General features: G+C 39.4%; 1 protein-coding gene across 1 annotated transcript in view; it reads right to left on the reverse strand.

Annotated features, from left to right (window-relative positions):
• Positions 1 to 493: 493 nt before the first annotated feature.
• Positions 494 to 24,655, reverse strand: part of LOC110154621 (uncharacterized) — a 125,761-nt gene continuing 101,599 nt past the window's right edge. Inside the window, exon 19 of the mRNA XM_020918629.2 lies at positions 494 to 1,583. Within this exon, the coding sequence (XP_020774288.2) occupies positions 1,482 to 1,583 (102 nt within the window). The 3' untranslated portion in view covers positions 494 to 1,481. The remainder of the gene's footprint in view (positions 1,584 to 24,655) is intronic.

Genomic DNA, 24,655 nt, shown 5'->3' on the forward strand with positions numbered 1-24,655 from the left:
CCAAACGTGGACATATCACACCCTCACCTTACGAAGCCTACATACGAGATCAAACGTTTTAGTCACATCTCCAAAGCGACTCCCGATACACGACACACGCAGCATGTATCCGTCCGTATTCCACACTGCGCTCACCTGCGTCATGATGTGGTCCGCTCGCAATGGTCAGAGTGATTGGGGTGTAATGTACAGAAACCGAGATATCACAACAAATGCAAAGGCCGCAGCAAATACAAATGAGACAACACAACAAAAAGCCACAACACACCAAAAAAAGCCACAACGGAAATGACCGCGGGACTCTATTTTCCGACGGACCGATCAAGCGGCAAGTGAAGAAGAAGAACTGCAAGGTGAAAAGTAAAGGAACGGAGAAGTTGGAAACGTAAGTAAAAGTAATTGATTGTTTTATCATGATTCGTTTCACGTTGTAGTTCTTCTTCTTCACTTGCCGCTTTATCGGTCCATCGTAAAATAGAGTCCCGAGGTCACTTCCGTTGTGGCTTTTTAATGTGTTGTGGCTTTTTAATGTGTTGCGGCGTTTGTGTTGTGACATTTGCATTTGTGTTGTGGCGTTTGTATTTGTTGCGGCGTTTGCATTAAAATAAGAATCCCGCTGTCATTTCTGTTGTGGCTTTTTTTTGTGTTGTCGCATTTGTATTTGTTGCGGCATTTGTTGTGACCCCTCTCGGCTTCCGTAGTAATGTCTTTAAGCGACGCCGTAATTTATTTGTCTTCATGCTGTCCGCTGCCAGCATTTTTAGACACAGTAAACTCAGCGGTCTTTCTTCGTTTCCTGCCATCACAGTGACGCCGAGCGCGACATACACTTTACATACAGTTTATTCACTGCACTTCATATTTCCTGCTCTGTGCTCCGTGTGGATTTGCTCGGTGCAAAAAACCCGACACTATAGCGCTAATGCTCCCTGCACACACTCTGACAATGAGAGCGACACTGCCAACTACTGCAGTGGACGTGCAATTACACTTTATTCTAGTACGGGGGGGAAAAAAAGCATGTCCCTCAAGGTCACAGACTTCCCCCCTGGCATTGCAGCACGTGTCCAACTATTTGAGAAGGACTGCTGTATTATCACATGACATTACAAAGTGGAACAGAGTGTTTTACATTTGAGAGAAGAACTCAGCCTCAATATGCAGGGTTTGTGTGTTAAACATGTGTGAAGCAAACAAAACACAACTCCAGATCTGTTTGTGATGAGGAAACAACATTAGAACATAGGTCATAAAATAGCGTCACCTGTATCTCCCTGATTCCAAAGCCAATAGTTACACACGAAGATTTTCTGTTATTATTTTTCATCCTCTAGTTGAAGCACATTAATATTGCATTTGTGTAGTTGATCCACTTTCACCTTGGAGCCCCTTAGCCGGACTTGTTGTTGTAAACATGAGGCGTCCGTATACCAGCGCAGTCTTTGGGGTGCGTCAGGTTGAATCCACAGTTGAACTTTGGCTCATACAGTTTCAGCGTGAGCCCTCTTGAAGTCGTGGATAAACTGACAGATCACCCCGAAAAGCTCCTGAGAGTCCAGGTCCGGAGCCTCACCGAATTTCACCTTCAAAAAGAACAGAGCAGAGGATGAGGTGCCTGCTAATTAGGAACAGAACTAGAAGTGTTAAAAGTCTGGGTGTCCTACATTATGCAAAATTGACTTTTGTGAGCTTAAAGTCGTGTTATAATGTTGTTACCTCCTCAAAAATATAGCTGGAGTTGTGTTTTGTTTCATTCACACATGTTTGAGTAACTGTTAATTAATCAACATCTCCAAACTTAAAATGCTCTGTTCCATCTTGTGATGTCGTGAAGTGGTAGTTTTTAAGTTAACTTACGTTTTACCTTTAGTTCAGAAGAGATTAGCAATTCCAGGGCTAAAATCATCCAAATGATTCTAGTGAAAGCGAGTGGAGCACCTCCTGTATTATAGATGATGTCACAAGGTGGAACAGAGTGTTTTTTGTTTGAGAGAAGAAGTCAGCCTAAATATGCAGAGTTAAACATGTGTGAATGAAACCAAACATAACTCCAGGCCTGTTTGTGATGAGGAAACAACATCAGAACATAGATCAGAAAATAGCATCCCATGGACACTTTAAGGCATTGTTTCCCAAAGACTGGGTCGCGAACCTCAGATGGGTCACAAGAGATTTTTTTTGGGGTCACCTTGTCACGATCTGCATGTAGGTCTGCAATATACATGTACATATACACACACCCTCGCTCCTAAGTTTTTTGGCAGCATCGCTTTGCCTAACACATTTTCGGTGGGAAACACTGAATACTGTTTATCTTTGTTTAAAACCGTATTTTTCAGACTAAAAAGCGCACTTAAAATCCCTGAATTTTCTGAAAAATCGACAGTGCGACTTATAATCTGGCGCCCTTCTGTATTAATTCTGGTTGTGCTTACTGACCTCGAACCGATTTTCACTCGTATTCCACTGAGTCGTGTCCTTTAGTCTGACAGAAGCTGACCACATCAGCACACAAGGAAAGAGCTGTTTTGTTTTTTTTTTTGCTTGGTTTGTTTTTTTAAAATCGCTTATACTTTATGCAAATGAGCCATGTGGTTGTAAGTTTTGTTTCTGTAAAACGTAAACAAATGTGGCAAAGCTGCATTAAACACATTATTACTCAATGTGTATTTGAGTCCTCCTTGTAGGAAATAAAAAAATCTCAAGTCTCAAGTGTCGTCTGTTTGTTTCGCTTAATGTGCCTTATAATCCAATGTGCCTTATAGTCAGAAAAATATGGTAATACTAAATGTTCAGAGAAAAACGATCACTCAGTCAACAATAAAATATCCTCATTAATATTCAGTGATGGTCACAAATTTAATAGATTGAATAAAGTCTATTGATTTGGGTCACAAAGATTTGTGACTTTTAAAATATGGGTCCCCAGAAAAAAAAGTTTGAGAAACACTGCATTAAAGTTTACATAGTGGAACATAACAAAGTAAAAGCAGTAAAGTACTGTACTTAAGTATACATTTTAGATATCTGTACTATACTTTTTACTTTTACTTTTTTCACATTTGAGAGCAGGAGTCTGTACTTTCTACTCCACTACATTTTTGAACGAGACTGAAAAGTAAGAGCGTTTTTATTGAGCTGAAAAAGCTTCACTCTTTGAGCAAACACAAATAAACAAATAGAAATAGCTAGAAAAATGATTCAGTTGTTTTTCCTGAACAAAATTCAGCACCAATCTGTAACAAAATCACTACATTTGAAGCTTTAAAGACCTCAAAATATGTGCAAAATATTTTTACTTTTTACTCTTCAAGTACATTTTTAAACAGGTACATTAATACTTACAATTTATCACATGAAACATTTTTAAGTTGATTACTGTTGAATACTTTTACTTGAGTATTTTTTGTTCCAGTATCTGTATTTTTACTTAAATAACAAAATTGGGTACTTCTTCCACCACTGTTTATTTGACATTTGTAGTTAAAAACCACATTGTAAAAACCTGTGCAAAAAGCTCCACAGGAGACACTAAAAACAACAACATACACAAAAAATAGACAATCATTACAGACGACATACAACACTGTGATATAAACAAGAGACAACAATTAAGGGGCTAAAATATTATGGCGCTACATCAAAGTTCAAAGTGAATTATACTGGATAAGCTTATGACAAAAAGGTTGATTTTTCTGCTTCTCCATGGAAGTTAAATGTTTTGAAAGTTGCACACTACGGCATTAGACTGATCAATTGTCTTCCAAAGGAGCAGGCGACACCACCAGGCTAAGTTACATGTCAGAATCCAGGCCCAGCCAAAGCACCAGTGTGTGTGTGTGTGTGTGTGTGTGCGTGTGTGTGTGTGTGTGAGAGAGCTGTCTGTGCTCATTGTTTCAGTGATAAACAGAGTGAGAATCCTGGCGCTGACATGGGTTTGGGAGTCCAGCACAGGTGTAGACACACTGAAGGTGCTGTACAAGATTGAAAAATGTGAACAAAACAGAACTAGATCATTTCAAACAGTTTGCAGTGGTCCAAAGATATTCCTTATGAATTCACAGCATTGTTATTATTCACAGTGATGAGTTTGTCAGATCTTTTCACAACTCTCACAGGCCAGTGAGTTGTTGCCATCATGGTAAAGCTAACAACTAGTGTGTTAACTGCACACTTCCTGATACTTGTCTGTGGACCAAATCACAAACAAATAAAGAACAATATTTGTGAATGAAATTTTGAGATTTCTTTCAAAAACAGTAAATCTTCTGTAGAGTCACAGAGGCCAGTGCCCTCCATCTGAAATTATAATGTTATCAAATTTGAGGATGTTATTGTGAACTCTGACACTGCTTTGAATGGTTAGGTGTTGAATGAATAATTCTGTTGAACGTGAAGAAGCAGAGGAACAGCACTTTGATTCATTTCATACCGACAAGATGAGGAGATTATAGAGTATGAAAGGGAATAATCCAGACAATGTTTTCTTCAAATTAAGTCATTTACGTTCAGGATCCGTGAGCCATTATCACCTGACAGCAGGTCTACCACCATAAAATGAGTTTTTCAAAAACAAAATTATGTTTTATTTGACCCAGTGTCTGGGTCACTCATATTTATAATATGATATAATTAAGTCTGTCTGCAGATTGGACCATTGCAATGAGCTGAATTAATGCAGCAGATTAGAAAGTGACTGTTACATAAATGTGTGATTATAATGTTGAACTTTGTTAAACAGGGTCACTGTGGTTAATTATTAAAAAGGATGCCCAGTCTTTGATTTTAACATCCAAATAAACGTTATAATTTTGAAGCATACCTTTACAGGCCGTCTGTCTCTGTGATAATTATTAGCCACTTTATTCTATAATTTAAAGGACCTTTACTTGATCTGCTGTCTGACATCAAACTCTGATTGGAGTGTTTAAAAAGTTACAGCTATGATTGTCACTTTGATTTATATGTATTTATCTTTATTATTAAAAAAGAAACAGCTTTCAGTATAAATATTATAAATCATCATGAACCAATGGTTATGGAAATGGTTATAGAACATTAAACAGAAAATGGTCCCATTTCTTCCTCCAAAGGTGAACTCTCCACATGATTTTACTGACCTCTCCATTAAAGACATTTAAACTGATCACTGACAGTTTAAAACAAAGACATCTCCATTTGTATAAAATTTCAACATTTGCCCGTCCCCAGGTTCACATTTTCACTATGTGAATTACTTTAATTAATTTTCTGTGCATTACACTACAACTCTTAAATTCTGACTCGCATGATCATGAAAACAATTTAAAAATCTTTCTTCCTACAAACTCTCTAGACCAAAATAATACACACTCTAATACTGATACTTTGCAGTGACATCACGCTGGGGGATGTAGATACATGTAGACATATGGAGGAATGTTCAGCAGTTATCATGGTGACACAGTGCACACATTGGCAAACACAGCCAAAAAAGTTTGAAGAAAAAACACAAAATAGAGTTGTCAGGAGCTTGTGGGCAATATAAGCATTTATAATCCTACTTAGAAGTTTGATTTTCAACAAAAAGCGAGAGAGTGACAAATTAAAAAGCTAACTCTCCTGTGACTGTGATGTTATGTGAGAGGGACTTGTTTAATAGCACAAAATCAGATGTGACCTGTTGTAGTTTCATTGAAGTCATTTTTTATTGCCAGATTGAGTTAAAACAAAACTCAGATTAAAGTCTAATTTGAGTAACAGATCTTCAAACAGAGCAGTGCCTCTAATTAGCCTTACACCCTGAGAGAATATTGGGGTTGGCCACCTATTCCAACATCCCTTCATTACGACATGCCTATTTAGACGCGCCACTTTTCCAACACAGAATAGCGGCATATCGGAAAAGCAGCGTGTAACTGAGAATGTTGACGACATAAAGTACAAACGAGTGAAGATAAAGATAAAGCCTTTGTCGCTAAAGGATAATGAGCCTCACTGCTGCGAGCTCTGAAGGTTAGCCCGTTTGAAGCGTGAGCGTTGTAGCGTAGCCGCGAAGGACACTTAAGACACAACAAACACTCCAGATTATGTAAGACGTATTCATACAGACATGAGACACGCGCGTAATTGGAGTGGAGTTTTGCAGCTAATGAGTGAGTGGGAAAACGACTTTATCCACAGCAAAAGAAATCAATCTTCACTGAGGAATTAGGAACAATGCGGGAGGTGTGAGCGCTGTACATTTGGATTTCAGAGCAGGAGTCGTGTTCAGTTATGTATTTTCTCTTGACTTTATCTTATTTAGACACTCTCGTCCAGCCAGTCGCACATGGTTTATCAGGATTTTAAAACAGATGCCATCCCAGTCACAAACAAGCTACCCAGTATGTTAAAGGTGCACTGTGTGGAGATGTTATTGCTTTGTCTGGAATGTTCCACAGTACGCTATTAAACTTTAGTCCCTCTGCAAGCATAACAACTTAAATACTCAGATGACAGTGCTATCCTTGCTCAAAGACAATCATTCAGTTATGGATGATCACAACACAATCGTAAAATTCACCAAGTGGCGCAATGACACCACCTCCACTTCAATGTCAGTAAAACAAAGGAACTCATTTTCAACTCCCCCATCACCACAGACACCCATCATCATTAACAACCAGACAACAGAGACAGTGGACTTTTTAAAACGTCTCAGGGTCACAATAGACAATGCGCTTACATTTCATCAGCATATGATGGACATTTACCAAAGAAGCCATCAACGACTGTCAATAATCAGAAAACTCAAAGGACTCTGGGCTCCAGCAGCTACTCAACATGTGTTCAGTTTATGGTGTGGAGCGTGATGTAAAGTATAATGCAACCAAGAGTATGGTCATGATCTGTAAGACCAAAGAAGATAAGCACATGAGATTTCCTGACTTTTGCCTGTCAAATGTTGTGTTGTTGTTTATAAAAAGTGTAGGATGCTCTATGCTGAGGCAAATACCATATTTTCTGCACTATAGGGCACACTTAAAAGCCTTTAATTTCATCAAAAAACGACTGTGCGCTTTATAATCCAGAGCATCTTATATATGAATTTATTGTCTTAGTATGACTTTAGTAAACTACAAAGCCACACCACTTGCAGCATTACGGCTCCCGTAGTCAGGAGCATCGCGGAGTAACACATACTGTGATTCCTTTTAATATCAAAATGCACCTGTCAAGAGACACACTTACAACGCCCACTTTAAACTCAAGGCTGTTATAAAGTGAAAGTGTGAGCTGCGTGGGAGCAGTGGATGAGAGAAGGAGAACACCCATTCACCAAAGACAGAGAGACAGCGCCAAGTGACTTACACCACGATCTGCCAATGGATCATGGACGCCTGGGCTAAGGATCAGTATCAACTGTGGTCCGAGCTTTCACCTGGACGCCGTAATCGCCCAACTGTTTGAACAATTACCCCCCTACAATACAATATAATGCGGAAAATACGGTACTCTTATCTGTAAGTTTGGTTCTTGTAGAAAGGTAAAGTTATTATTGTTTAAATCACATTGTACACCATTGTACACAGCTCACCTCTGGACTAATTATAAAAAAGCCAGTTTGCACAGACTGCAGGTGCCTACAATAACACTTTACAGGTGCTTTTGAAGAGGCCACAATGGATGAGCGTGACTGAAATGTTTGTTACTGCACGAGTGAACACTTTGCTGCACTTAGAATTTTAATGTACAGTTTTATCTGCACATTGAACAAATCAGACAATGAAATAATAATGTCACTCACAAATATGAGATTCAGTGCAATAAAACATTAGTCCAATATGTGGAGACATTGGTATGGCTGTTTTTTAAAAACATAAATGTTTATTGTTTTGTAATGTCACTGTCCTTATCTGTTTTAAAAATGAACCATGAGTCCGTAATAAAGTATGTATAAAGTATGTAAATATGTTTCACCACATCTGTTATTACTGCTGTACCAATCCATCATCCAGTCCATTGTTTCTCAAAGACTGGGTCGCAAGAGATTTTTTGAGGGTTGCCTTGTCACGATGTGCATGTAGGTCTGCAATATACAGTTCGGCCTATACACCTGATCTGTAGCTGCACTCTCTTGCTACAAAAACACAGACAGGCCCACCTATCTGATTAGAAATGTTGAAATGTTAATACATGTTTTGTATAATTTCTAATCTTTTTGTTATTATTTTATTGACTATTTTGTTCCAATATTGCTGGTTCAATTGAATGTTGAAAAGAAAAAGAAATGTTCTACATTTAATGTCCAAATAGGCGACTTATGGATCTTTTTATTGCTGCTTCAATGACTGTTTTTCACTGTTTCATACTTGAGTAAAACAAATTTTTCAGAGAGACACGTGATCACGCCATCAACAATAAAATATAATGGTCAAATCCACCTCTATTTTGTGATTTACGAATAATGTCTATTGTCTTGGGTCTGAAAGGTTTGTGACTTTTAAAATATGGGTCCCCAGAAAAAAGTTTGGGAAACAATGATCTAGTCCATCATGTTGTATTGTTCCACTTGCTTTTTTGGACAGAGCCCAGTCACCCACTACAGGAACATCTCACCCCTCTGCCCTCAGGATGGAGGTACAGGGCGCTCAGGTGCAGGAGGGTTTGTGCTTTGGCAGAAGCCTGATCCTCTCGGCCATCACACTGGTGAACACTAGGCCCCGCTGAGTGTACTGTAATGTCTTTGTAATGTGTCTGTCTTTATTGTCTTGTGTTATTGCTGAATATGTCAAACCAGCTCTGTGTCTAGAGGCTAAACCTTTCTGTCTTTATGGAGACCAAACCAAACCAGACCAAGTGCAGGTCAGCTCTGTGGAGGGACAACAGTGCAGTGCTCACAGTCAGAATGCTTGTTTTTCTAGGTATTTTTGACCTATCAAACTACCTGTAATTGAATACATTTAATAAAATAGCAGTTTAATGTCATACTGTGGAACATTCAAGGCAGAGCAATGACATGTCCATAGAAACAAACAAGTGACTGACCCCCAACCAGAAAGTTACATCATGCACCTTTAATATGCATGTCAGGAAAACCAAATTAACTTGTTTACAGATTTAAACAGGTTTTACAAAATACATGTACAAGTGAAAACTTCAAATGGGGTCATGATTCAAATTTTATAACTTCTTCTGTTGAATTGTAAACCTTTGAATAGAATGCTACTACTGTGTAAATGGGTTTAAAATAGAAATGTATACCTTTCCCTGGCCTTATTTTGGTGAATATTTGTTAAAAATCTGACTTTTGGGTCAAAGTCGTGTCTGTAACGGCCTCTTTAGGATGAACTATGGCCAGTACATTTGAATTTCCAGGTTGGACTAACGGCTGCCAGTGAGTCAGATGCAGGTTATTACGTGACGAGCACAGACACTGGCATCTACGGGTGGTACATGAGGAGCCCCTCTCAGCCTCGACCCTACCTGGCACCGCCGGGCACTGTGATGTCCCGCCGTGTCTGGAGAAAAGGGAAATGGCGTGATGAGAGCACAAACGTCCGCTCTGTTTCAAAGTCTGGGGCACACTGGTCACAGCGTTGTTAGATTTTTGTGGCTGTCAGTCGGCTGTCAGTCATCACTCCAGAGCCCACTCCACACTCACTCCCCCCAACCCGCAGAGCACCACCCACTCTGGAGGATTTTTCAGATTTTGCTTAGGCATGGAGTAAAGCTTCGGGAGGTGTTTAATGACTCTTTAAAGGTGCATTGTGTAAGTTTTCTGGTGGAGGGTCCATCACCTCCTTGTCTTCATGGAGATGTTATTGCTTTGCAATACAAGTCTTCTACAGTACAGATTAATTCTGTATGTATCTCAAGGGAAACAACTATAGGCTACATTACAGGTCAGATCTATGGAGATGCTACCCTATTCACAAGAGAATTATTGTATTTTTGAGCAATAGGAACAACTGTATTGAATAAATGCTAGATAGAAGTGTTTAATGTCATACCATGAAACATTCCAGGAAAAGCAATACCATCTCCATAGAGACAAGAGGGTAACAAACCCTCCACCAGAAAAAAAAATGCACAGTGTACCGTTAAGTTAGGGTTGAAAAACAGACACCAGAATTATTGCTGAAATATGTTAACTAACAAATTTGCACTTTTCATAATTCCAGGCCAAATGATTTTAGAGACAGTTTTTGCTGTAACATTCATAGTCACAAAAAATACTGTAGTAACAAAGGTTTAGTCATAATTGCCATGGCTTTCCAATGCAGTAAAACGCAGCATCCGGAGTAAAGCTCCATGAGAAATTTGACAAAACAAAATGGGAGTAATAACTATAACTATACTATATAACTATATACTATATAATTAGGGTTACTATTTCTGATATAAAAACAAATCAAGATCAAGATTATAACTGAATTCAAGTGCTTTTAAACATGCAATATATGTATATAGGGAACAATATAGTTGAAGTTAGGGTTGAAAAATAGACACCCTAATTATTGCTGTAGTCCAGGAATGGTCCAAAGTAAAGGAGGTTTCAAAGGTTTAGTTATCTGGGCACTATTTCTGAAATCAAAAAAGTTTCAGCTCTCATCTAGAAGTTCTTTTAAATGTGATGGCACTGGTCTGAAGGTCTGTAGACGATTTAGCGGGTCATTCCATGTGATTATCCTGAAGGTCTCTCTCTCATCTCTGCTAAGTAGGCCTGTCACAATAATTACTATATCTACTTGTAGTTCAATATTTCACAGATGGAACAATAATTCTTAGGTGTCAGTATTTATCATGTGTACTTTTTCGTTGTACTATTAGGGTGCTTTCTGTTAGTACAAGTACAAAATGTTTAATTTCTGCTAATTACTGATCACAGTTCATGTTTTGAATAATACTGTACAATTAGATAAAAAGTTTTTTCAATACTACAATTTTTCATTTATGTTTTCTTTAGCAATATATCTCACAGCAAAATGTCTTATTGTGACAGGCATACTGCTAAGTGCCTGACCTCAGTTTTCACTTGACCAAGATTTAGAGTTTTCAAACAGAGGGTAGATAGACTAAGGGCCTGACACGAGAACGCTTGTGGGTAAAAATTACAAAATATTTTATCGGAAGTGTCTTTCGTTGGCGGTGACTGTGTTTTTGGGGCTTAAAAACGCAAAAATCTGAAATCACCCTCCAGAGTGGAAAAGTTGAATATGCTCCTCTAAGACCGGGTGATATGGAGCAAAAAATATATCTCAATATATTTTGCTATATTTCGATATATGATATATATCTTGATATCTAAAGTGCAAGAGGTAGGCAGTTCATGTAGGAACAAAGTGCTTCTGCCACATTTAAGATTACAAAAATTCCCTAATTACATAAATAATAATTTAACTGTAAAATAAAAGAAATAATACATACTGAATTCTTTTTATTCATAAATAAAACAACTCAAGCTCATCTTTGCATCTGTCATCCATACCTCTACGCTCCGCTGTAGCGTTTCTGTCTACGCTGCCCAAGACGCAAAACTCTGGTCAGATCTGCTCACGTCGCGTACGCATTTACGTCACATACATACAGTACACAGAAACCTGGCATGCATACCCAACCAAATTCCACACACTTTTGCGTCAACGTATGCACACAGATTTCCTCCTGAAAATGCTCGTCTAAACGCGGAATAAAAAGTGAAGACGCGATGCCACTTTTGCGTTTTCTCTTCAGACCGTCATCATATAAACGTAGCTTTAACCTCTGTTTAAAACCAACACTCTCTGCTTAAAATCTGTACCTCCCTGTTTTCAAATGACGCTTTAAGATGAAGGTGGACAGCAGACTTGTGAACCTGAATCTGAGTGCCTTCTGTGCTCATACAGATTTTGTGTAGTCATTGTTTTGTTTCTCCTGTAACTAGGGATGGGCATTCGATGACATTTTCTTAATCGATTGTCGGACGAATTAACGATCGATTAATCATTAACGTTTTTATATTAAAACGATCATTGTTATTATTACTATCTGCACTACTAATCTGCATAAATAAATTCAACTTTACGACATATAAACCGTAACGACTCTAGAGCCACATCAATCCGTTTGACATTATAATGTGTTTAATTCAGTTTTGCGCAACTCTCACAGAAACGAAACTTAAAACCACATCACTAATTTGCATAAATTAAGCGAAGATAAAAATACAGCTCTTGTGCGCTGATGCGGTCAACTTCTGTTGGATTAAAGGACACGTCTCAGTGGAATACAGGTTAGTGTGACCATATTTGCATTTGTCAAAACCAGGACACCGTACGGGGGGTGGGAGGTGGGGCCTCGTCATCGACATTGTGCTACTCTCACCTGGCAAAGCTGTTTCCCACTGGACAGAGAAACATATGTGCTGCTTTATACACTGTGCACATGGACTCACACTTGTCCGGAACGGAAAGCGTGGAATTTCTTGTACAAGTCATCATTAAATACGCATTTGCTCTTCGGTACGTTGCAGGCTGACGACTGTTTGTGTTTGCTCGCTCCTTCTGGGTGCTTAGAGCTACATGTACGGACCATGTTTGGTCACGCTACCTACATTCGGTTTGTCGATTAAAATTAAAGTAATCGATGAAATTCTTAATTATCAATTATCGATTAATCGACTAATCATACCCATCCCTACCTCTATCATTTCTGTATCCTTCTTCACTGCAATCGACTCAATACACTACAATTCTTACCCCCAATTTACACCAAAGAGTAACAGTGTGTATCTAATTTCGCAGCATTAACGGAGCGTCTCCAAGATTTTTAGCAAGGGAAAGACAGGAAATGGGCATGCGGTGTCAAAATAAACTTCAGATACACTTTCAAAATATGTTCTCTAAAACCACTGCAGTCACATAAACAGTCGCATAAACACATAAACACACTCAGAAGCTCGGGGAATGACTCATGATGGACTACGGAAAGTTTACAGCCGTGAAGGATAAATATAAAACACTTTATGACATCAGACAGCAACTTTACAAGAACAACTTCTGAAGGAAAATGCGCGTGGTGCAGACGAACAAAGTGAAATGGTGAGTAGCTTCATTAATGCGAGCGCCGCAGATACGACTTGTTATCACTGCAAAGCATCATCTCTCTTGTTGTCAACATTTGTTTTGTGCTTTAAAACATTATCCATCCAATCAACAATGAATACACAAGCGATGTAAAAAGTTTAGTGTTTAAATGCGAGAATACACAGAGGCTGGAGTCACAGCAGCAGCTCTGCCGACGTTATATTTCGCTGAATTCCGGGCTAGTCTTTGTGTGGCCATCTTGTCCTTGGAGGTAACCACAAGGACAGAAAGCGGAAACATTATGCTACCTGTACATCTATGATGGAATGTTAGTATATAGAGACACAAAACATTAAATAGCACATTCATTGTTTCAAAAAGTTAAAAAAAGAAAAAAAAGGATTGTAAACGAGACATTTTGGTCAACACTAATGCTGATAAATATTCACTTTTTTTCAAATACTCACATACTTTGAATAGTATCCAATGTGAAACTGATGTAGCACCGTAAACATTCCAAATCTGTTGGTATAAATGAATTCACAAGCCAAATAAAGTTGCTCTCTTGTGTTTTGTCAAGGTTTTATGCACAGAAGTGAAATCAAATGAGCCTCAGACTGACTGTATTATATGGAAGAAAAAGTGAACATGAACTATTTGTAGCTGCATTCGCACACGCAGCCCAAGAGCTCTCAAAGTCCGGTCTTAAAACGTCAAATTAACCTTTTTTTATTCCTTTTATTTCAAATGTGTACATTGGTTTTTCCAAGGGCATTGAAAAGTTCTGTATTGAAAAGTAAAGTATGTATTAAAAACTGCAGTACCAACGCTCAGGGACATCACTATAAGTCAAATATGAGTAATTTTACTGATTTATGATTGAGCTCAATTACAATAACAATCCATACGTCTTATATATTGCTTTCTCCAACACTCGGAGCAGCTTTACAGTTTAGAGCGTTGTTCATTCACTGCACACACTCAGAGGTGGTTAAGCTCTGAGATAGAACACAACAGACAGAAACACAGCTGCCACTCTGATTCAACAGCCTCTCTAACCACTGTCTCACACACACACAGACATACACGCACACGCACACACACTATACATGCATGATCTATTATAGTCTTATGTAAATGAGAAAATAGAGATAATTTTGTAAAAGCAGCACTATGGAGCAAAGTCAGATCTTGTTTTTCAGCTGGATGCATTACTGTATGATTTTTGGTTTGAGAATGTGTCCGGCTGCAGGTGGCCAAATAATGGACCACTCACGTCGCAGCATTGTGGTTCAGGCAGAGTCAAAGGCTACGTTCAGACTGCAGCCGGAAGTGACCCAAATCCAATTTTTTCACCCCTATGCTCCTGCATATGATCTTTTAATGACAGTCTGAACAATACAGATCTGATGTTTTCAAATGCGACACAACCACTTGTAGCCAGGTCCCAGGTACCAGGTATTGGCACCAGCCAATCAGTGAAGAGCCACACATTCTGTGTTGGCAACATTCCCTGAGATCGAGGATTTAAAGTTGGAACAAAGACAACGTTTCTTTAATTTTTATCAAGTGGAAAGACGTTATTGTCCTTCTTCCTAGGGGATTTGGGAAAGCTTAATATACTAGTTAGCCCTGTTAGCGGCGCATTACGTACTACCAAAAAGCAGCGATTGGTTAAATAAAAAAGTACCTGCCTACCATCTAGTGAATGAATTCCAACGCTGCAAGGTCAGACAATTTCTACAAAGTGAAACTGGCTGATGAATCAGGCTAGGCCACTTGGATATGTGCTCCTAAAACCGATACTTATCTGGTCTGTGGACATGCATCTTCAGTCTGAACGGCCAGGTCGCATTCATCTCAGGCTTAGAGTCTCGTCAATGGAGGGAAAGCGAGGTTAGCGAGTTAATTAATATTTGCGGGGGATCGCTGTATTCAGGCCAAACTGGAGGGGTCTTATCGGAACTGGGCAATTTTTGAAATGACTGGCAAAGAAATGTCAGAGTGCGGCTACAGGCGGTCCTGGCTGCATTGTCAACGAAAAATAAAGAGCCTGCGAGCCAAATACAAAGAGGATAAAGACTCAAACAAACGAAGCGGCCGTGGACGTGTAACCTGTCCATTTTACAAAGAAATGGGCCGTATTTTGGGAGACAAGCTTCTGTACTTCTTCTGTAAACACTGAGCACACTCGCTTTGGGGCGTTTAAAGTTCACAATGGAGATCACACACAAGTCGCATTTAACTGGAAATGTGAACGACCTCACAGAAAAATCAGATTTCACAGAAAAATCTGAATTGAGCATTATGCCCTGCAGTCTGAACATAGCCAAAATGACGCACCCAAGTGAACCAAAACAAGCAGACATACTTTAGACTACTTTAGTGAAAATATGGACTATTCTGCAAAGGTAAGAGCTTTGTGCGCATAGATGCCTGTGCTTTTCTCTCAACTGGATTTAACAAGTTTGATTTCCATTGTTGTGACGTTTCAACCAATCAGCTTCAAAGATTCGTTTGAACGTCCTTTCATGGTTTCAAAAGCAGGCACTTCCAGCTTTGAAGGTTCTATGCTACACAAAATGGATTCTTGTGAGCTTTAAGCCATGTTATAATGCTGTTATCTCCTCAGAAACATACCTGGAGTTATTTTTGAGTAATCCTGGTTTATTAGTCTGTCGACATCTCCACAGCTCTAAACGCTCTGTGCCACTTTGTGATGTCATTAGGGGTGTAACGATATCCAAGTCTCACGATATGATACTGTCACAGTATGAACCTCACAATACGATATTTATATCATGGGAAAGCTCACAATATGGTGGAGAGGCTCACAATTAGGGATGTAAGCAATATCCACATCTCTTACGATATTTTCATGATATACATCTCACGGTATGATATTTATTGCAATATTTTGTGGAGGCTAAAAATGTTAATATACTACTTTTTCCTCTTAAAATGCCTTGACAAGACTTAATCCAAAGAACTAAGACTTAAAAGTGCTTAGAACTGTTATTTCTTCTTGTAGTCTGCACTGAAATGGAGCAAAGCAAATGGAGCAAAGAGACTTGTAATTCGATATATTGTGATGGTCCACGATATTATTGTGAGAACTCTGACAATAAGATATCATGATATTTCAGTTATTGTTACATCCCTAGATGTCATGTAGTGGTAGATTTCATGTTAACAGCTATATTTTACCTTTATTTCAGTAGAGATTGACAATTCCAGGTCTGAAATCATCCAAATAATTCTAGTGAAAATGTGTTGAAATCAAAACATGGATCTATAATAAAAACTGGACAAAGCGTTCCCCCTCTGTCCTGGCTCGAGACGACTAGTGGTCGCTTCGAGTACTGCAGCTCCGGGGAGCTTGGGCCCTGAACGAATTCTCCCATAGAAGCACAATGCATTTTTTTTTGGAAATTCAAACTGCCCGTGTTCTGACAGGGCGACAACTTTCACAAAGGTCAGATTTTGTAGGATTCTTTTCTGTTTTCACAACATGAACTTTTAAAAAATTTTAAGTCCTCAAAGCACCTAAAAGTTAACAGCTCTCATTCTGATTGGTCCAAACGCTCCACGGCGTGCACGTTATAGACGGCACACGGATGGGAGGTGGTAGCCCGTACTGAGGAAGTAAATGCGAAAGTGAAAATCTTTTCTGGGCCCATTCGCCAATGAGCACAGGCCACTGAAAACAATACGACGCCATCTTGGGTTCACCTTCAGATTTTATTATAGTTCTATGTTTCAAAAGCACACTGGAGCACTTCCTGTATTACCACATGACATCACAAGGAGGAACAGAGTGTTTTCAATTTGAGAAAAGAACGCAACCTAAATATCGTTAGCCTAATAGCATAGTTACCCAAGTCATATTTGAACATTTTCAGAAAACAAGAAAAAACACATTTTTTAGCAAGCACATTGTAAAGTTAGGCAGATATCACAATTTGGCCAAAAAATGACCTTGGTTATTATGCTGTTAGGATAAAGATACGCTGGATTTGTGTGTTGAACATGTGTGAATGAAACAAAACACAAGTCCAGGTCTGTTTGTGATGACGAAACACTATAACAGATCAGAAAATAGCGTAACATTGTCCCTTTAACACTGACAATAGACTAATACAGTGATGATCAGAGCTGATTTTGAACTGCCAGCCGTCTGATAAATTCTCCATGCAGTAATTTAATCTGAAGTGTTTTAAATATGTCTTAGTTGTGGGTTATGTCTTGTGGTGCTTGAGCGCAGATACAGAGTGTACCAGAGGGCTCAGCTTTGACCTGCAGGACTCTGTCTGTCTGGTTTAAGATGAATTCTCCAGGACCAGCCTGACCCCAGAGGAATGCAAACAACTCCACATAATCTCCTCATCTCCAATTCTTCACCCTCCCATATAAAATGCCCACAGGAGACTTATGTTAAAATACTGTCTGGAGATGTGCTTATAATATATGTCGCAAAGAAATATACTGTTTATTAACTAAGAGATTCAGAAGCATGATGCGATGTGGGGTAGTTTCATTAGTGGGATGCATGCTAATTGTGTGGTTATAGCTCTCTGAAGGAGGAGTGACTCAGCATGAAGAGCCGGAGGAGAGAGAAGTGTTACAAAATGAAGATGAAACTTATAAAACATGTTAATACTTTGTTTTCTGCAAATATAGCATTGTCAAAACAATAAAAGGCAATATGGTGATCTAAATATGTCACAGTAAAACACCAAATAATAGTCGGAGGGTTTATTTGTTTCAATCACTTAACAGACCAGGCATTTATTTGAGACCAGGTGGCAATTTGGGGCGATTAATTTCTTCCTCACAAAAAAAATATGGGAAAATATGGTACTCAAATTCTTTTAACCAGTATGATTATAATTTACGGTTTTTACGGCACAGTTCGGAAGAGTGTTGCGTTATACGATGGCCTTGCCAGTACTTTGCCGATCTTTACCTACCTGCCTTTCCTCGCCCCTTTACCACAACTTTCCTTTTATGCCACACAGCTACAATCACATCGCTGCTTCCTCCAAATTACCAAACTGAAGTAATATTACCAAAATGTCTAAAAACTGCTTCCATTTCCCACCCGCTATGTTGCACCATCTTTCTTTTTTACGTCACTTTGAAATCGTGATTTCACAGCAACGTCATCTGTTCCTCCGCTTTTTCAGTGAAGATGAGAATGATTTGACACAGAGCAGAGAATATAACCTATCCATTCAGTCACACAACCAGTCTGGTGAAGGCACGACTGACTTGAAGTCAAACTGCTCTATCGGCTGTAAACATCAGGCTCTCTGTGGTGTCACTGCACTAGTCATGATATCTTGGTGAAATAAAGCACAAAAAACAGGAAATGGGAGTTTGAGCAGCTCCTTGGCAGCAGCCAGAGCGACTGCTGTCGGTGTCAGCATCATGGATCTATTAAAATAACATATAGAGTATTGCTTGCTTGTAGCTGCCTCGAGTTGATGTAGTGACACTAACTGGTACTACAGAGGAAAAAGTCCCATGGGCCAAGAGAAGATTTTTCTCATAGAGCGCAATGTAATCACAAACTGCTCGTGTTCGGCTGACAGGGACCTTCAACTTTCAAAAATGTCAGATTTTGTGGCGATTTTTACCTATTTTTAGATCATACACTTTTTCTCTGCTCAAAATCCTTCAGTTGTCTTAAAAAACGCTTTATAATCCGTGCGTGCCTTTGTGTGCATTCGCGTGTGCCCACGAGAGAAAAGACACTACTGCACATGCTCGGTTGGCCCACAGCCACTGGAAGTACCTAGCCGAGCTAAAGGCTAATCTGGAATCATGCACTATTAAATTCAGCCCATTGACTTAAATGGGCGCCCATTTTGGAACCTGGGGGCTTGGTCAGCATAGGCGACTTTCTATACAGACTCCATGTTTATTTGGAAAAATAATAGTTGCACCCGGAAGGTTAAAGGAGACCCGGCAGTTAATTGAAACCCGGCTACTATTTGGTATTTTACGGTATGTGTTAGCCATTAAGCCATGATTTAAAGATGCGCCGTGTAACTTTTTTGGTCGAGGGTTTGCCACCTGCTTGTCTGCATGGAGATGTTATCGCTTTGCTTGGAAATTTCCACATTATAGCATCAAACTGCTTTATCTCCATGGAAACAAGCCAGTGAAACCAACAAACCAAGTTACAGGTCAGATGTGAAATTGAATAAATGTAAGATAAGTGCCTAGTTCTGGTGGTGAATTGTAAATGGATATCACCTTGATACTAGGCAAGGTGGGTGAAGCGTCTTACCCAAGGACACAACAACCGATTTTTTGTATTTTCTTGTGTATTTTGTTGATATTTGGCAAAGCACAGCCTGACTTATGATTGTGTTTAGCTTGAACACAGTGGTATTCAAATGGTCTGCATGGTCTGTACCTGAGGGGAGACACAGTGAAAGGTCAAATGCTTTTGTTTAAAGGCCAAATGTGCTGCAATCATTTCAATAAAACTGACATTAAGCACTGAGGTGACACTAAACTTAAGAGAGGAACACAGACAGAGCTGGGGGCTTTATCAAAAAAGAAAAAAAAATGGACATTTTGCCTTTTTTAAGATTTTATTTGTTCCTATTTGTGATCATATTGTGATGTGTGAGCTACAGTAAAGAAGTAATTTCCCTTGTGGATCAATACAAGGCCTAAGATTCAAAGAAGAAATTTGCAGTATCCAAAAATAATTCCAGCCTCCTGTGCATTGTATGAAATCAGAAAAAAAACATGGTGAATGGAAAACCTTGGAATGCAGGTCGTATCTCTGCACAATGAAGTCTATTTTACTTGAGCATTAATGGAAAAGTGGAGGTCGATCTCTGGACCAGATGGGGCCTTTCTGAGCAGAGTTTGTGTGTTTGAGCAAGCTTTATTTGGACTGTCCATTTTCTAACATTAAAGGTGCATTGTGCAATTGTATAACTTTTTTGGTGGAGCGTCACCACCTGCTTTTCAAAGTTCAAAGTTCAAAGTTGGCTTTATTGTCAATTTCTTCACATGTACTGGACATAAAAATAAATCCACTTTACGTTTCTCTCTATCCCACGCGTCAACCACACAGGACAAACATTAAAGGGACAATTCGGAATTTTGGACATCATCATTTCCTTGTAAGCCAGAGTGTTGTTGTGGAGACACTTTTAAATATTCCATCCAGTCCTTGTATAGAATAATTTTAGAAGTAAAACCAAAATTGCATTTGAAGGATTTATGTCTGAGCAGCAGCAGCGACTTGTACTTCCCGACAGAAAGCTTGACAGTGGCGGACTTATATTACCTAGCACCTATCTTACCGGCAAATCAAAATTCCGATTCATGCAATGCAAGATTAGTTTTATTTCAAACATTATTCTATCAACACAGACATTTACATGGACAGTCTGGAGTAATAATAGATTTGTTTTCAGGTGTTTTCAGGTGTTTTGTGGAGTGGGTAAGACTGTTTTTAGTGGCAGGATAACTATGACCATTGACATGCACTAGCCTAGCACCAGTGACCTCTGCAAATACAAGGACTGGATGGAATATTTCAAAAAGTGTCTCCACACGTCTCCAACACTCTGGCTCACTAGGACATGAGGCTCTATGTCCAAAATTCTGAACTGTCCCTTTAAAGTACAAGACAGAACAACATTAACGTTCACAGACACAACAAATACAATCATCTCTTATTATCTTATCATCATTTTCCATGGAGATGTTATGCTTTATCTGATTTCTTTCAGCATATCAGATCAAACCTTTTCTATCTCCAAACCAAACTTACAGATCAGATCTGTGGCGAGACAACCCCAACCTCAGTCAGAATGCTTGTTTTTCTAGGTATTTCTGAGAAATACAACCACCTGTAATTGAATAAGATCTGTTTAATGTCATACTGTGGAACATTCCAGGCAGAGCAATGATATATGCATAGAAACAAGAAGATGACGAACGCCCAACCGAAAAGTTACATAGTGCACCTCTAACTCTAAACGTGCACAATAGGCTAATCCTCCAGTTAAGTCCCGACCAAGACTAGCTCAACGTCTGGAGATGGGTCCCAGAATCAGCCCTGCTCCTGGTTTAACCTCAATGGGTCAAATCCAGACAAGAAATTTCACTGAAGGGACAATAATGTTCAAAGGTTAATGAATTAGCCTCATTATAAGTATTAGACCAGATTCAAAACTTAAAGGGACAGTCTGAAAGAATGTCATTCTCTAGTGAGCCAGAGTGTTGGAGACGTGTGGAGACACTTTTTGAAATATTCCATCCAGTCCTTGTATTTGCAGAGGTCGCTGGTGCTAGGCTAGTGCATGTCAATGGCCATAGTTAGCCTGCCACTAAAAACAGTCTTACCCACTCCACAAAACACCCGAAGTAAATCTATTATTACACCAGACTATTGATGTCAGTGTCTGTGTTGATAGAATAATATTTGAAATAAAACTAATCTTGCATTTCATGAATCGTTGCATGCTGAGGGACTATTTTCTCAACAGCAACATAATTTTACTTTGCCGGTAAGATAGGTGCTAGGTGATATCAGTCCACCGCTGCCGAGCTTTCTATCAGGAAGTACAACTCACTGCTGCTGCTACTCAGACATAAATCCTTCAAATGCAAGGTTTGGCTAAGTACGAAATTAGGTCCTAGGAGGTCCTATGTCCAAAATTCTGGACTGTCCCTTTAAAGGGCCCATATTACACTATTTTGTGATCTATGTTACAGTGGTGTTTCCTCATCACAAACTTATCTGGGGTTATGTTTGTTTTCATTCACACATGTTTAACTCTGCATATTTAGGCTGAGTTCTTCTCTCAAACTGAAGACACTCCACCTTGAGATGTCATGTAATACAGTAACCCAGTAATAACACTGTCATTTTAAACTCCACACATGTTCACTAGAATCATTTGGATAATTTCAGCCCTGGAATTGCTGATCTCTACTGAACTAAAAGGGTTCAGACAAATATTTAGAAGTTATGTTCGAGCTCAGGTCAGACTCGGACACATCATCACATCAACTGTTTCCTGTCTACAGTAAAATCACTCGCTTTGAGAGTCCTAAGTGTTCAAACGATCAGAGAACTGCATTTCTAGTTTAGATACAAGTCAAAACTGTGTTATTATTGTTTGTGAAATGTGGTGCAATACGTCAGACATGTGATTTGTAAAGCATAAAAGATTGGCAATAAAGTAGAGTCACTATAACAAATCTGCAGTTTCACCTTGATCGGTGCACTGTGTGGATGTAAACAGACACACATGAATCTTTTTACTTTTAAATAACGCCTCAAACTGGATTCACAGCGCTGTTTTGTGGACTGGATGTCATTATTTGCGCAGGACAGTTTCTATGGATAATGTGGATGAGATGCTGCAATTTAAATTTACCACTTTGAGAGGTGAGTAATAAAGTCTTCTCATTATTTTTGCTATATCCCAAATTTGTATTTTGTGTCTCTGTGTCCGTTAGAGGAACACAAACAATATCCTGCGTGTGTCATTAGTAGGGCTGAAAATAGTGTGATTTTGATTGTGTCGGGTTTGGACACAAATATCTTAATGCCTATCAACAGTCAAAGTGTGGAGCGAGTGGAGACCTTCAAATTCCTTGGAGTTCACATCTTTGCGAATCTCTCCTGGTCAGTCAACACCTCAGCACTGGTCAAAAAGGCCCAACAGCAGCTACACTTCCCGAGGGTGCTCAGGAAGGAGCAACTAAACACAAGCCTGCTGGTGACCTTGTATCGTTCCACCATTGAGAGCCTGCTGACCTATGCAGTGACAGTGTGGCACTCTAGTTGCACAGAGGCTGACAGGAAGCGTCTGCAGAGGGTGACCAACACTGCGCAGGACTTTATTGGCTGCCCTCTGCCTTCCTTAACCACGTTATACAACTCTCGCTGTCTCAGCAGAGTGAGGAAAATAATTAAAGGCAATACACACCCTGAATTCCACCTGTTCAACCTGTTGCCTTCTGGCAGGCACTTCAGGTCAATACCAGCTAGGACCAATAGACTCCTCAAAGCTGTCACCATACTGAATGGGAACTGTTGAGTAGTTTTATTTGTTAATTGTTGATTCTTGCACTTTAACGGAGCAGCATTTTGAGCTTTGGAGATGTGGACAGACTAATAATAAATAGTTAATCAAACATGTGTGAATGAAACAAAACATAACTCCTAGTGATGGGCGAATGGAGCCTTGTGAAGCATTGACACCTCAGTCGCAATATTGTCTCAAATGGTTCGACGTGTCTGAGGCCTCGAAGAAACACTGACCTCTAGTGGACAAATTTAACCATTGGCACGCAGGTGTCTCAGCATCGATGAAGTATTGTTAGTGTAAGACAATACTTGTGTACAAAGCAACACCGTACAACAACAACAACAATAATGATGATTTAAAATAATATGTAAAGAGCAACATAAATAGCAGCTGTAAATAAGAAAATAGGTGTTACCTTGTTAGGTGGAATTAGATCAAAGTGATTCCAAACCATGGATCGCTTTTTTCCACTTGTAGATGCCATCGAAAATGAAACAAATTCCAGAAGTCGCCAAAAGTCACCAAAATCACCACTAACGTCACACAATACTCCTCACTACCCAACATTTTTAAGAAATATTGGTGCATCTTTTATACTGTAGCAGTTTAGCGCTTGTCAAACCACGGAAGTGCACTGAACACTCTGAAGCACTCTGAACCAATCGCAGAGCAGAACATTCACTGAGCCAATGAAACGCTTCGATACACTGAAGCGATTGACACGCAGAGCGAAGCAGTAGGGGGAGGGACCGACACTTCCACACTTTGGTCACGTGAGCGGCTGCTGCAAGACGAGCTCCGAGGCAGTGCTTCAGAGCAGTTTGTTTCAGAAAGAACAAGACGTGCTCCGGAGCTCCGTCTCATTTGCCCATCACTAATAACTCCAGGTCTGTTTTTGAGGAGGTAACAACATTGTAACCTGACTTACAGCTCACAAGAGTCCATTATGCTTACTGTAGGACCTTTAAACAATGAAGTTTCAACCAATCAATCAAATTTTTTATGACAGTAACAAGTGAACCAGAGTGCATTAAAATATCCCAAAACAAGTCAAGTTTGACATAAAACTTCGGAGAACTTTGTTAGTTCACAATGTCCGCTGGCTATTTCAAACTATTATCAGTACAGTCCACTCTGTGTGTGCAGCCTCCACTTCAGATGACTGATCATTCTAATCTTCTGCTTTAGTGAAAACCCAAATGTGAATCCTTTACTTCAGAAGCTCTTAAAACTCCCTCTTTCTCTTTGCCCTCTCCATCCATCCCTCTCTTATTTCCTTTTTCTCCTTTGTGCACCCCCTCCCCTTTTTCACTCTCTTTCCCTTTCTCTCTACATCATTCTCTCCTTTTCCTTTCTCCATCTTCATCTCTTCCTCACTTCCAACATCCCTCCTTATCTTTTCTCTTCTCTCCTGTTTCCTCCTTCTTTCTCTCACACCTCTCTCTACATACCTCTCTCCATCTGCTCTCATTACCTCTTACTCTCTCCCTCGCTCTTCTCTGTGTTCCCTCCCTTCTCTTTTTCACTCAGTCCGTCCGTTCTCCCTACATC

The sequence above is a fragment of the Boleophthalmus pectinirostris genome, unplaced genomic scaffold, assembly GCF_026225935.1.
Source record: "Boleophthalmus pectinirostris isolate CB_2022bp ecotype Guang Dong unplaced genomic scaffold, ASM2622593v1 HiC_scaffold_8, whole genome shotgun sequence".
In the NCBI taxonomy this organism is placed as follows: domain Eukaryota; kingdom Metazoa; phylum Chordata; class Actinopteri; order Gobiiformes; family Gobiidae; genus Boleophthalmus; species Boleophthalmus pectinirostris.